Here is a 13,178-nt window from a genome sequence, read left to right on the forward strand (position 1 = left end):
TCTGGCTTCTTTATCTCTGCTAAATCTTGGATCATTCTCTCTGGATCCAGCCGTTGTTTGAAGTTGTGATGAAGTTGCAGAAAAAAAGGAATAGTGATCCCAAATTCTGTAATTGTAAAATGTTGGAGGTTCTTTTGGACAGAGTGACAGCAGGTTGTATTCAGTGAGTGGACAGCAGGGCAGAGGAAAGGTAAATACTATATTTCAGATGAGGACAGAGTGATGAAAGCACCTTCAAAATCTTACCATAAACAAAAAGAGCTGCACTGTCAGGACGTATAATCTTTTTGAATATTTGAAGTTGAGGAATTTGCTGCTGAGCTGGATTGAGCGCTTTGGTCATACCTCAAGGTCTCCAAGTATCCGGAGAGTCCGACCAGGAGCCACTGTGACCAATCCATCTTTATCAGACAGACTGAGGGCAGGAATTAGGCTGGCTGTGTTCATCAGTGGGTCACTGTTGTTGCTGCTCAGCAGGTTTCTAACATCCTTCCTTTAAATCATTCAGCTAAAGACTAAGTCTAAATGTTCATCTAATGTTTAAACTGAATAAAACTGAATGCTTGGTCAGCCAATAGATGTTTGGTCATTGTGACATGTCTTTGCATTAAAACTAGATTCAGTAAATTAGAATGCTATTCAGACGCTTGTGTATATCAGAAACTACAGATTTTCCACACAGACTGGTGTTTTTAAGGCTTTATTTCGGTTAATTATGGTGATTTTTCTGGTTAAAGCTAATAAGAAAACAATATTTACAAATGTTCACGTCAAATTATGCTGAATGGTTAAAGATTGTCTTAAAAAGGTACTTTTATTCTATTTTTTTTTTTTTTTAAAAGCTTCATGTGACTTTAAATGCTTTTGCCTGGTGACTAAAGCCAGAAAAAAAAAATTATGGGCAATTCCAAAAGGAATTGTGCTGAGTAATAATTTTACTTTGGAAAGCACTCAGAACTGCCTTGTTGAAATGCTCTATACAAATGAACTTGAATGAAATTTTAGTAAAGTTGTCTCACAACAAGCTGCTTGTTGTGAGACAAAATGTGAAGGATATTCCTATTGTCGTTGTGTCATATAAACCTAATCAAACGTAAAAGGAAATTCTAAACGTGGTTAAAAAACCCCCACATTAGGCTGTGGATTCAATTAAATTTGAATAATATTTGTACCAGTTTAGGAATATATGATTAAAATGTCAGTCGTAAATAAATTACACCCAAATAGTATTAAATATATTTTTTACTTTAACTTTTTTATGCCTTTTTAAAAAAAATTTTTAAGGATGAGTAAAATCAGAGTAAAAATAGTTTTGCCCCTCCTCTATCTGCAGCCTGAGGGATGATTACACATCTCTAGGTTTTAATTTGCAGCATGTGAATATTTATGTAACATGATCTTATTGATATTTTGTCTACTGTAGCTCAGCATCTCCCCAGCATGTGTACACATTTGTTTACTGGGGGAGGTGGTATTGATAGCAGCATGCTCTTCTCATTGTTTATTTATAACCGGCCATGTTTCCTCTCCTCCTTTTAGTCTCAGACTGTAAATATCCTGCTTGATTAAAAATTGAAGACGTGTTGTGAACCCTTCTGCTGCCCATGCTACGTCTGAAAAGCTCGAATATCATCTGTTGGTTCACTTTATGAGAACATAGTTTCTCAAATCACAATTATTTTTAGCTGCTTGCAAGGAGTTTGTTGGTGTGAATTGTGCTTTTTGTAAATCATCGTTATTTGCCTCATTCTAGGTTGACTTATCAGCTTTGCTAATGTAAATTTCTTTCCAAACACTTGAGGATTGACTGCTAAAAAATGGCAGGCTCATCACTGCATGGATGACATGCTCTCTGAGACTCACCCGGTGAATCAGCATGCTGTCAGTCACAACCTGTCACCTCTGCACTCCTGAGAAAGATGCACGGTTGGCAGGGTGTGTTTTTAGCTCGGAAGCACGACTTTCCTGCAGAAGCACACCTACACTTCCAATAGCAGAAAAAAACCCACAACTATCCGATGCTGCTATAATTTAGGCCAATAGTCGCCCGCTCAGAGAGGAAGCCTTGGCCACCGATTCATTTAGAGTTCAGCTGTCAGACATTATACTCACACTTTCATGCGCACACATTGCCTGATATATTGCAGCTCTGTGCACTCTGCACAGGTAATGAGAAGTGGGGAAAAGAGACAGGGGGCTTTATTGGTCTGTTGGATAAAATAGTGAAAGTGAGGCCTAAAGAAAGGCTCAGACCATTAAGATTTCTGAATCAAAGATTTGGGGGGAAAAAAGCAAAACTAAATCATTAAACTAAAATACATTGTAATTATTGCTTAATTTGGCTTTTGTTGAAAACCACATTGAAGTTTTCTACTTTATTTTTTTAGCACAAATCAGTGTTTCTATCTTCTACTTTCCTCCTTCCTCAAAATCATAGATGCACTAATAATACTGTGCATGTGCATCTTCACTTTTGCTCTTTTTCTCCTTCAATCTTCCTTATCTCAAAATGTAGAAAATGTACCATCACTCCAGTCATTTTGCTGTTAATTTTATTTTTTAGACCACTATGCTTTCATGTTGTTTACCAAAGATGTGCCTGTGGGCTGCTGGGTGGGTTTACTGCAAATAAAACCTCCAGGTCTTATTTTATTTCTCTCCTTTAGGAAGAATTAGGAAAAATAAATATCTGAGTGGAAATAAGCCACAACCATTTCAAAATAGTTCAACCTTTTCCACAGTTAGATTATATTTTTAATATTCAAACTTACTGAAAATTTTTTTATTACCACAGTTCTATGAAAGCAAAGTCTGGCTGTATGCCAGAACATACAGATGCTGCTACTTTAAAGCATTTGTTTCTAAATGACTTCATAATATTATTAAAATATGATGTTATGTTGCATCGTTGATAAAATTCAGTTGTTATTCCAAACATATACGTGTTTATAACCTAAATAAATCTGTCAAATGAAGCTTCAGCAGAGTCTATAATCTTTCAAGCAGGGTTGCTTTGGGCGGATAACAGTCTTCAAAACATTTCCTTCCCCCTGAGGTCACAGCCTTTTATTTAACTTGGCTCTGAGAGGAGAGACCGTTCAGAAACAACCGTTTTAATGGCATCCTGCACCAAGAGTTTACGGCTGTCTGATGCTCAGGAAGGCGATGTTATTGGAGCACCAGCGAGGGGATATTCTGATCCGATGCAAACGGTGGAATTTGCAGAGGGGCTTTTTCTTAAGAGGAGATGACTGTGATTAGCTGCACTCCTGTGAGAGGGAGAGTTATGAGCTCTAAGCTTCTTTTTTGCCTGACCTGCTGCACACATTTACAAGTTAGAGAAAAGTCCAGAGAGGCCAAAAAACAAGTGCTGCATAACTCCCAGGATTTATTAGAAGGTATTTCTCAAGATGGTTTAGAGAAGCGTGAAATTATGATAATCAGGTCTGGGATGTGAATTTTCTCTTTTTCAGATGTCAAATCTGATTTTGTGGAATATGTAAAACAGGAAATGTGAGTTGTGTATGTCGGGCCAAAACTAAAATAACACAAATTCTCCGTCTTCAAAACGCCTCATTGTTTTCTGTGCGTGAATTTTAGGTCAGCTCCCTGCAGAGATGACTTGGTTACCACGCCAACACGTTTTTGCCCCCGTCTCCTGTTGCTATGGTAACAGCTCAAATCTTGGTTGACCTTAGCTTTCTCCACAGATACACTCAGTCATTAACTGAGCAGGCATTTATTGTACCAATAATGAGCTTCTTTGTCTCCACAGTTTGACCCTGAACTTCAGTGGACTGAGTAGAATGAACTTTTCATTGGTCCTGATCATCTGAACAGGATGCACTGTGGCCTGGTTTTGTTTTTGTTGCTTTGGGAGCAGTAGCACTGTACAGCTTCTGTAGCTAAGTTCACTGTTTTTCAGTGTATTCAGCAAAAACCGTGGCTGCAAAGTGGGCACAAATGATGAGGCCTCTGCCTCTGTGCTTGGTATTTGTTATAAGGTGTTTGTGCTGATACAATGCTTCTGTTGTACTTGGCTTTCTCTAAATGTAACTGTGTGCATTAGAGGCTAACATCTGCACTTTTTCCTCTTATACAAAGCAAACATTTGGTTAACTGTTAGGTTAACCAAACAGTTAACCTAACAGTTACTTTGGTTACTTTGTAAACCAAAGTAACTCTTTGGTTTACAAAGAGTTACTTTGTAAATCAAAGTAACTCTGTTCAACTGTTCAAACAATCTGCACTTGTTTCATGTGCTGCTGTGCTTTAATTAACTGGTAATTTAGGTCTGTGGACTCTGAATGTAGGTCATGTTCAGCCTGACCTGATGATGGATTTTCTAGCATGCCTTCTAACAAAAAAAATAATAATAATCTGAGAACTGTACTGAATTGCTATTTGTGTGAAGGAATAATTACTTGGAAAGAAGAGTCAATTTTCTTTTCTCTCCAGCATTTTGATTTTACACATTTGACTCTTCCAGGTGGGCTGCACAGTGGCGCAGTTGGTAGAGCAGTTGCCTTGTAGCAAGAAGGGCTAAAAACAAAGTTCTAGAAACTGACAATCTTTTGCAATTTATTTATTTTTTATAAAGATGTTTAATTCTTTTTTTGGTGTTTTTTTTTGTTATTATTCAAATAATTTCAGCACATGTATTTCTGCAAGTAGGCTTTGGTTCATAAGTTTATGTTTGAAGCAGACTTTCTGCTTTAGCTAAGTGTTTATAGTGTAAATCAATTTCATATGCCTTTTTGTAGAATGTGAGAACAAGGGAGTAATTTAATTTAATTTGTTAAAAATACCAATCGTAAGTGACTTTTTTCTTTAAACATTTTCCTGCTGGCTTAAATTAAATCCACAATTTGTCCCTTTGGAAAGTTAACCACAAATCAAAAATAAAAACTTAACTTTAAATATGTTGCATCGACAGTTATGAACTAATGCCTAATATGTAGAAACATATCAACATTACTGTGTGACCATATAAAACATTCTCAGTTCTGCTCATTTAGTTTAATCTCACAAGTATCATACCAATGAGAATAACCTAGATACTACAAAATACCACAAAAAAATGTTTTTAACACAACAGACTTACAACACATCTGCAGAATTTTCAAGCACTATGCACTAAATTACAGAGTTTATATGTTTTCCTTTTAAGGAATTCTCAGTTAAAGTATGCATCTAAATCTTTAATGATTAACTTTCTGTGAACCAGCAGGAAACCAAAAGTACACTCGGGGAAACTCTTGAGAAAATATGCCTTCTAGCATTCAAATGAAAAGCATAGAACCTCTCCGGAGGAGCTGGAGGAAGTTGTTAGTAAAAGCGTCTCTCACTAAACTGCTGCCTCCTCAACTCTGACAGAGATTAGCAGCAGGAAGAGAGACGAGGTTCCCTCTGCAAACACGATCAGTGGGGTTTCTTTTTGTTTGGGTTCTTCTAAGTCATCTCGGTCACTGCTTATGCTGTAGTGCAGAATTTTCTGCTGCATCTTTCTGTTAGCTTACAGTGTGTGTACATCAGTTTGAGCAGTAATAGTAGCCTGCAGTGTTAAGTAGATGGGCAGTTTTGCTCTGATTACCTTGGAGATTGACTCATACAAGCCGTTCTAAAGTCGGACTGTGACAAGTACTTCATCCTTTATACCTGCATACTGTGATTGACTGCAAAGATGTTGGCTGGAAATTCAAAACTTCCCATCTTTCAAAGTCAAATTCTTTCTTTATCTTTTAATCTTCACATAATCAATTTGAAACAAAAAAGCTGCTTTATGACTCATTCGATCATTTCCAGCTTACTGATGGATTTCTTCTGATCCTGACCCATCTCGTCCTTTTCTCTGTGGTTCTGCAGGAGTTTGCTGCACTGACCAAGGAGCTGAACGCCTGCAGGGAGCAGCTGCTGGAGAAGGAGGAGGAGATCTCTGAACTCAAAGCTGAGAGGAACAACACCAGGGTATCTAACGTTTGAATCTTACATCAAACTTACATTGTGCTGGAACGGTCAGTTCCTCTCCAGCTGCTTGAACTATGAAGCTTCTTGTGAGGAAACAAAGTTTTAACACCATCTTAAAAACAGAAGCAAAAAATCTGCATAAATTTGGTTTTCTTCCATTAGTTTTGTTGTTGACGATGAAGTTGGGTTTTGTTTTTTGTTCTGGCGAAGGAAATTTTTTTCTTTCTGATTGGTGCACATTTTGCCTATCAAACCCAAATAAGCAGCTCTTGTAGCAGTTTAAATTTGTCCAGGTGGCTTGGTCTGCTTTCAGAAGCTCAAAATGAAAGCAAGAAAGAAAATAAAGATATGACTATTCTTTGTCAAACTACGTCCCCTGAAATATTCTAAAATGAAAATGCAAAGTGTGCAGATAAAGAGAATAATGGAACATTAACATGGCCTGTACTGGCCCCAGTAAAGACATGGGAGACATTTGTGATGTAGGTTACAGTAAATACAACCACAAAGTTAAATAAATGTCTTCTTACTACTCCCAGTATCTTTGTATTTGCAAAAGATACAAATGAAGTTGGGATCATTTCATGTGGACAAAATAGCAGCAGGGGAATAAAACAACATAGAATTATTTTATTTTTGATTTTTAATAATGTTCAAAATGTGGCTGAATTGTGTCAAATCCAACCAATAGAACTGTTTTTCCATGACAAACAAATATCCTTAGCATAGAGATGGAGGAATGACTTGTTAACAACTTGACCTACATTATTAATGTTAATTGTCAAAAAGTGGTATTTCTAATACAAAGCCTTGAGGGGCACAATTTGTGACAGGTATCCAGAAGAAAGACTAAATTACTCACAGAAAGATTTTTCCCACATTCTGGATATTTTATGATGTTTCACTCCCTGCTCCAGAATTTTGAATATGATCCTCAGAAAAAAGGAGGCTGCCTGCAGATTTTGATGAACAGAAATGGAAGTAAGTCTGCAAAAGTACTGAACCAAGCATCACACTGACATTCTGCCTGGGAATTTTCCACTTTCTCCACATATGAGTGCTCAGCAGTAGAATTAAGTGGTGATAATATGCAGAGTGCTCCAACTCAAATACTCTCATGGGAAATTGAACCAACTTGTAAATGTTTGGGGAGGCAAAGTTGTGCATGTTCACTTCTAAAAAACATTCTCTTAAAAGCTGTAAGCACACTCTGCTGTTGCCAGATAAGACCGGTTTACATTTTTTGCACTGATTTAGTTTTCACTTTTAAAGTACTATTTAAGCTCATCTCACTGAGAAATCATGAAAAGAGGTGCAAAGAAACAGAAAACATCATTTTCACACTCGCTTAATTATCGCCTCTAACTCACTAAAGAGCAATTTTCAAAGCAAGCTTTAATTAAACTTGGTTTTGTCACTGAAGGTGTTTTTCATTTCATAATTAAGTTTTGTAAGGCATGTGCAGACAGGCAGCGGACTGAGGGGCTGCTGTGTTGTCTGTGGAGACATGTAAATGTTATTGACTGTTAGGATAAGTGTCCCAATCGAATGACATGCACGTACATTTAGACTCAAGAGGATCTGGAGACATGAAGCATGTCCAATAAATAATAAAGCAACGGTTGAAAAAATCTACCGAACAGGATTAGAGTGTGTTCTAATTCTGGAAGACACTCAGTGTAAACACTTCATGACTGATTCAGCTGTGTTTGTTCTGTTGGCGTTGCAGGAATATGGAGTACATGATGACTGCTGCTCCAGCTCTGAGAGAGACAATTCAGATAGAGAAGTGGTTTGAATTTATTTTTTTTTACATGCTTGTGTTTCTCAGAAACATGAGAATGACCACTTTAATTCTTTCTAATGGCAAAATATGACTGGTTTCATTTTTAAAACTATAATCGAATGTATACTACTTCCAGTGCATTTATTTTAATGATTTAGTAGAAAACCAAGTTAGTTTCTGCAGCATATGGTGCTGCAGACAGTCCATCCCCTTGTGAATTCAAAACTGCTTTCCTTTGCAATAAAAGTTTCCTCTCTTAGCCAAAGTAGAAACTGATGTCAAATTAGAAATATTTAAAATATTCTTGATGTACTAATTATGAAAGGTTCACCACTGGGACTCCTGCATTTGCATGATGATAGAATCAGTCAAACTCTCCGTCACCTTCTACACTTTCTGCTTTCTTTGGCTTCTCACCGGAAACAAAAAAAAAAAAATCTGACCTTTGCATGAATATCCCTGTTTTTGCAGGTGACAATCTTGAATCAGTCATTTTGTCTTGTTTACCCTATTGAAGCTATTAACAGGGTGACAGACACAGATGTTTGATTGTTGTTAAGTTGTTACATTTTTGACCAATTCTGCTTTTTAAGCCTAAATACTATAAAGAATGTGCAGAAGGTCCTTTGATAGTGCCAGTGATTTTAAATATGACTGAAAATGAAATAATTTCATTATGCCCTTCAATTGTTTCCTAACCCTTATTTGACTTTTACAACGGGAAACATTTTTGTTTTTATGATATATTCACTACATGCATATACAACAAAGAGCAGTATTAATATAACACTTTCATAAAGAAAGGGGTGAAGCTTGAAAGTATCTTTAAAGGTTTATGTTTTAATATATATTTTAGTCTGTATATGTGATCAGCACATCTAGTGCTCAAAGACTCGCTTAGGGATTCGTGTCTGGAAAGAATTTTTTGGTCGTCTGTTCAGCCAGCTGTTTGAAGCTTTTCCCTGTTTTTAACAAATAATCTGTGCATGTGATTTTCCCAGTTACTTCTGGAACATCTGGAATGCCTGGTGTCCAGACACGAGCGGTCACTTCGAATGACGGTGGTCAAGCGTCAAGCTCAGTCCCCCTCAGGGGTCTCCAGTGAGGTTGAAGTCCTCAAAGCACTTAAGTCCCTATTTGAACACCATAAAGCACTCGACGAGAAGGTACATCTGTCACCAGCCGGGTATTATTTTCACTTCTGTTGGAGGAAAAAAAAAACCTCTATTTTTGAATATTTGTAAATGACTGGAGAATACTGTGAAACAATATGGATTCCTTAGATATTTTAATAGAATTAATATGTTGATTACTGTTTTAAACATTGCTATAAAACTTTTTGACTTGAACATTTGTTGGCACTGTTTGTTTTCCATAGTTAGATTGCTGCTTTAAACTCTATTCCCCCCTTTGTGATCCACAGGGAGGCTAGCTTTCAGCCTGACCCCTGAATACTTTCATCTGTTAAGGCTTGATGTTTTGGGTGGTAAAATTGTCTTGGGATACTGGGCATATTCCCAATTTCAAAAGTTTTTAATTCAGGGTTAACTCTTCTGAGATAGTTGAAAAATCAGAATAGGAAGGGATATTGAAACAAAAATTACTTTTAGAATCAGTCAGTGTTCCTTTTGTGACTTCAAAACCACATTTAAATGTTATCCTACAGCCATAAGCAGAGAAAAAAATTATTTATCTCCTGCCGTGTTAATCAAAGCTTGCCTAGATAGAAATTTAAATAATCAATTTAAATGAACATAGACATAAATATTGTTTTATATTTTAATATTTTCAGGTCAGAGAGAGACTACGAGTGTCACTGGAGAGAGTTTCTGCCTTGGAGGAGGAGCTCACAGCAGCCAATCAGGAGGTAACATACTGTGAGCTTATATGAAACAACAGCTGTGCTAATATTTAAACATACATTAAATACACTTTCTTTGATTTGCTGAATGTTTGAATGGGTAATCAGCCCCAGGCAGGTGTATTTACTTCAGTTAAGACTTTCTGCTTGTTAATTTTCTTTAGTACAAGAAATGCTAGAAATAGAAATGAGAATGAAATGAGAAATGATGAGAATGAAATATGCATTTTGTCATATTACAAGTCAATGCATCACTGGGATTTCAGGTGAAAGACAAACGCAAGTATCTGTGAAGTGGACAGTAAAAGTTTCAATTAGTTTTTACAACTCTAAAGCTGCAAAATGCAAGATGCTTCAATCAGTTGCCACTAAAATAAAATCCGGTGCAGTCAGTTGTAGAAAGCATTTAATTTTGCTATAACTCTGTGTTTTGTGAAGCCCTTAGAAGTTTGTTTGAGCACAAATATTTTTTGTGCCTCACGCATTTTACAGCAATGTATATCCTTCTATAATCATTTTTTCACTGAAGCTCAGAACCTGCAGAAGAATACTCGCTGTTTTTAGATGAAAGTTGCTGACGAGCTTCGTGTTCCACACCAGCAGCCATCCTCTCAGCTGCAGACTGGCTGCCACTTCCCAGTCTGTTACCAGTCACGACACAAAGAGGAGGAACACTTGGACTTTTTGTGGTTGTCACATCCTGACAGAGATTTGGTTGGAAGGCACAAAGAGGAGAATATAAACGAAAAAAGGCATTTAATGTCGATGCCTCTTGTGGTCAAAGAGATGTGTGCTAATGAGTTTGCAGATGTGTCTTTAGTGAAAGCTGAAAAAGTATGGAGACCACAGTCTAAGTTGGAATGAAAAGTGCTTTTGAGGAGATAGTGTGTGTGAAATCAAAGATTCTTTTCTGAAGAAGTGAAAGTAATTTGGCAAGCATGATGTTTTTAAAGTTTTTTTTTTTCATTTTTCCTAGAAGAAACTTGATTTTAACAGAGCATTTAAGGCACTGACGGACATGGCGGTAGGAAATGTAGCTCCATTAGAAATTCTCACACCACTGAGTCAAGGTTAGAAAGCCTCTTCAGTACATCCGCGAGCTTCCCCCTTGTATGCGGTTAACAGCGCGCGCCAGCTGTAGGCAGATGAGTGATTGGGCCTAGAGGCGGCAGACAGACGCTTAAACTGGCGTTGCTGAATAGAAATGTCTCACTTCAGGGGCTCCAGGGAAGCGTGAGCAAGCAAACTGGTAATTGATTTTGGATGGAAGTCTTGTATGAGTCCCATTTCCCTGCGGGCATTTTCACAACACTGTCGTACCTGATGAAATCAGCACCCTTTGACCTTGTGCAGTCATAGGTGCTTAAGTGGCCACACACTGATTACTGCAGGGAATTCTAATTTGCTGCTATCAAATCAAATGTTATACTGGATTTGTTAGAATCTATTTAACGATACAATTAAAGAAATGAGTTTAACTGTTGAAAAGTTACGCTGCATGTTTAGAATTGTTTTTGTTTAAGTGAAACTTAATGTCATTCACAACGGATGTTGGTATTCTTTCTAGGATTGCCATTGTTTTATGTTAATATCAATATCTTATTTTGGACTTTTATTGACTTTTATTTTTTTAAATGACAAAAACCTTCAATTTCATCTTTAAAGTTTCTTACGGATAAAGTGTACTGAACAGTTGGTTACAAATACCCTAAAAAATCCTGGCATTCTAGGAAAAATGAATTCATTATTTTTGGCATTTCCAGTAACAAGTTTATTTGTTTGGGTCAGCTGCTTCAGACCTGAAAATTTGTGGTCTCCTTTTTAATATGATGAAGCATTGAAAAACCATTGATTAATAATAAATCTAGGCAGTAGGTAACACTGCTTGGGGAAAAAAAAAAATCTGTATTTTAACCTCAACATGAAACCAGATCCTGCAGAGGATTCAACACGTTTGAAGTCATATAATCTGGTTAGTCCCACTTACATGGGGAGATCTGATTAGAGATGAGCACTGCAAACACAAATGCCATCTGAATATGGAAATAGTTGAATATCTGAATATTTAGCCTTCATTTTCACAAGGTGTTGAAAACAAGACAGCCATTTATCAAAACAGTCATATCATATGTGAAATCCAAGTTTGATATTGGAATATTTAAACATGAGTGCCCATCCATAGATGTAATCAAATATATTTACTCTGTGCTACCTTTAAAATAACCCAAAAATAGCGCAGGAAATCAGAGCAGAAGTAGCTTTATTTTAACTTCAAGGAAAATGTTTTTGTATGAGGAAAGAAATTGGGGTTATTTTTTCCCATTTGTGACTGATTGTAATTCAAGTAGACTGCACCAAACCGTCATGCTACTAGATGGATTCAATCTTCTTCAATTCAGTAAATTGCTTTGCAGAAAATCAAAATCACCCTTCACTCCTTCTAATAATTCAATTTCTCCTTCATCGCGCTACTTCTGACATTTCTCATAACATAAAATTGTTGTAAAAACAGACAAGAACATCATATTGTCCCTTTCTTTTGTTCTTACCATTTTCTCCCTTTCCTCTTAATGGAGATGAATCAACAACATCAAAAGGAACTAAAAGGCAACCTGTTCATTTTAACTTGTCGTTTCTGTTATTTTTGAGCTGGAGATGTGTGGCACTCCATTCATTATTTGTTGGGCTTTCATGTCAGGGGTGGTGTTGGTGTTTGATCTCTGAGGTAGAGAAATTGCAGACGATCTCTGGGATAGTCGAGGACACATCCAGAGACGCGGTTCTGACCTCATTAAAATTAATGAACAGAAATGCTCTGTAGTGTTTTAACCCTCGTTGTACGAAAGCAAAGGGGTCGTTCCACAGACTTATTTATGCTCCTGAGTCAGTGGCAGAAGTCGGTTTCTTTTATCTGGATCATGTAAACAATTCTGTTGTCATTTATGCCCTTGATTATCCTCTTAAGGAAAAATATATAACACAAAACATGACCTTGTTTCTCGATCATTGTGCTTTTATGCAGAATGACGTGTTTAAGACAAAACATTAATGATGCTGGGAAATCCTCAAAGAAAAGCCAGAGAAAACAGAGTTAAGGTTAAAGCCCGCTGAAAGCTTCTGAGAACTGAGAGCACAGACCCAGCCTGATGGAGCATTAACGTTCTCCCAGCACGTCTCATGGATTGTTGCTGGAGCTGCTTCTTTGCTTTCAGAGGGATTATAGTTAAATAATGTGAGCCTTTTGTAGCTGAAGTGCTTTTGTGACCTTTACTGTAAGGAGGATGCTGGGGGTTAAAGCAGAGCAAGAAGCACAAGCAGAGAGACGGACAACTTAAGCAACACGGCAAATTACTTTGATCCTTCCATAATTTCTTCCCTTCTCTAATCATCTTCCTTTCTTTGATTCCTTCAAATATTTCCTTCAATATTTTACCCTTCCTTTCTTTCACCCATTTTTTTGTTTCTCCCATGTTTTTCACTATTTTTTCTTACTTTCTTCAATCATTCTCTTTTTAAAGTTTTCCTGCTCATTTATAAAATTTATTAAAAGAAACTGAAGAAATT

At 36.9% G+C, this 13,178-nt stretch overlaps 1 protein-coding gene across 9 annotated transcripts in view; it reads left to right on the forward strand.

Annotated features, from left to right (window-relative positions):
• ppfia2 (PTPRF interacting protein alpha 2) overlaps positions 1–13,178 on the forward strand; it is a 75,302-nt gene that overhangs the window by 32,941 nt on the left and 29,183 nt on the right. For all 9 annotated transcript variants that reach the window (XM_044108331.1, XM_044108325.1, XM_044108326.1 and 6 more), the window contains exons 2-4: positions 5,866–5,967; positions 8,755–8,919; positions 9,546–9,620. In XM_044108331.1, the coding sequence (XP_043964266.1) occupies positions 5,866–5,967; positions 8,755–8,919; positions 9,546–9,620 (342 nt within the window). The remainder of the gene's footprint in view (positions 1–5,865; positions 5,968–8,754; positions 8,920–9,545; positions 9,621–13,178) is intronic.

This window comes from Gambusia affinis, linkage group LG23 (assembly GCF_019740435.1).
Source record: "Gambusia affinis linkage group LG23, SWU_Gaff_1.0, whole genome shotgun sequence".
In the NCBI taxonomy this organism is placed as follows: Eukaryota; Metazoa; Chordata; class Actinopteri; order Cyprinodontiformes; family Poeciliidae; genus Gambusia; species Gambusia affinis.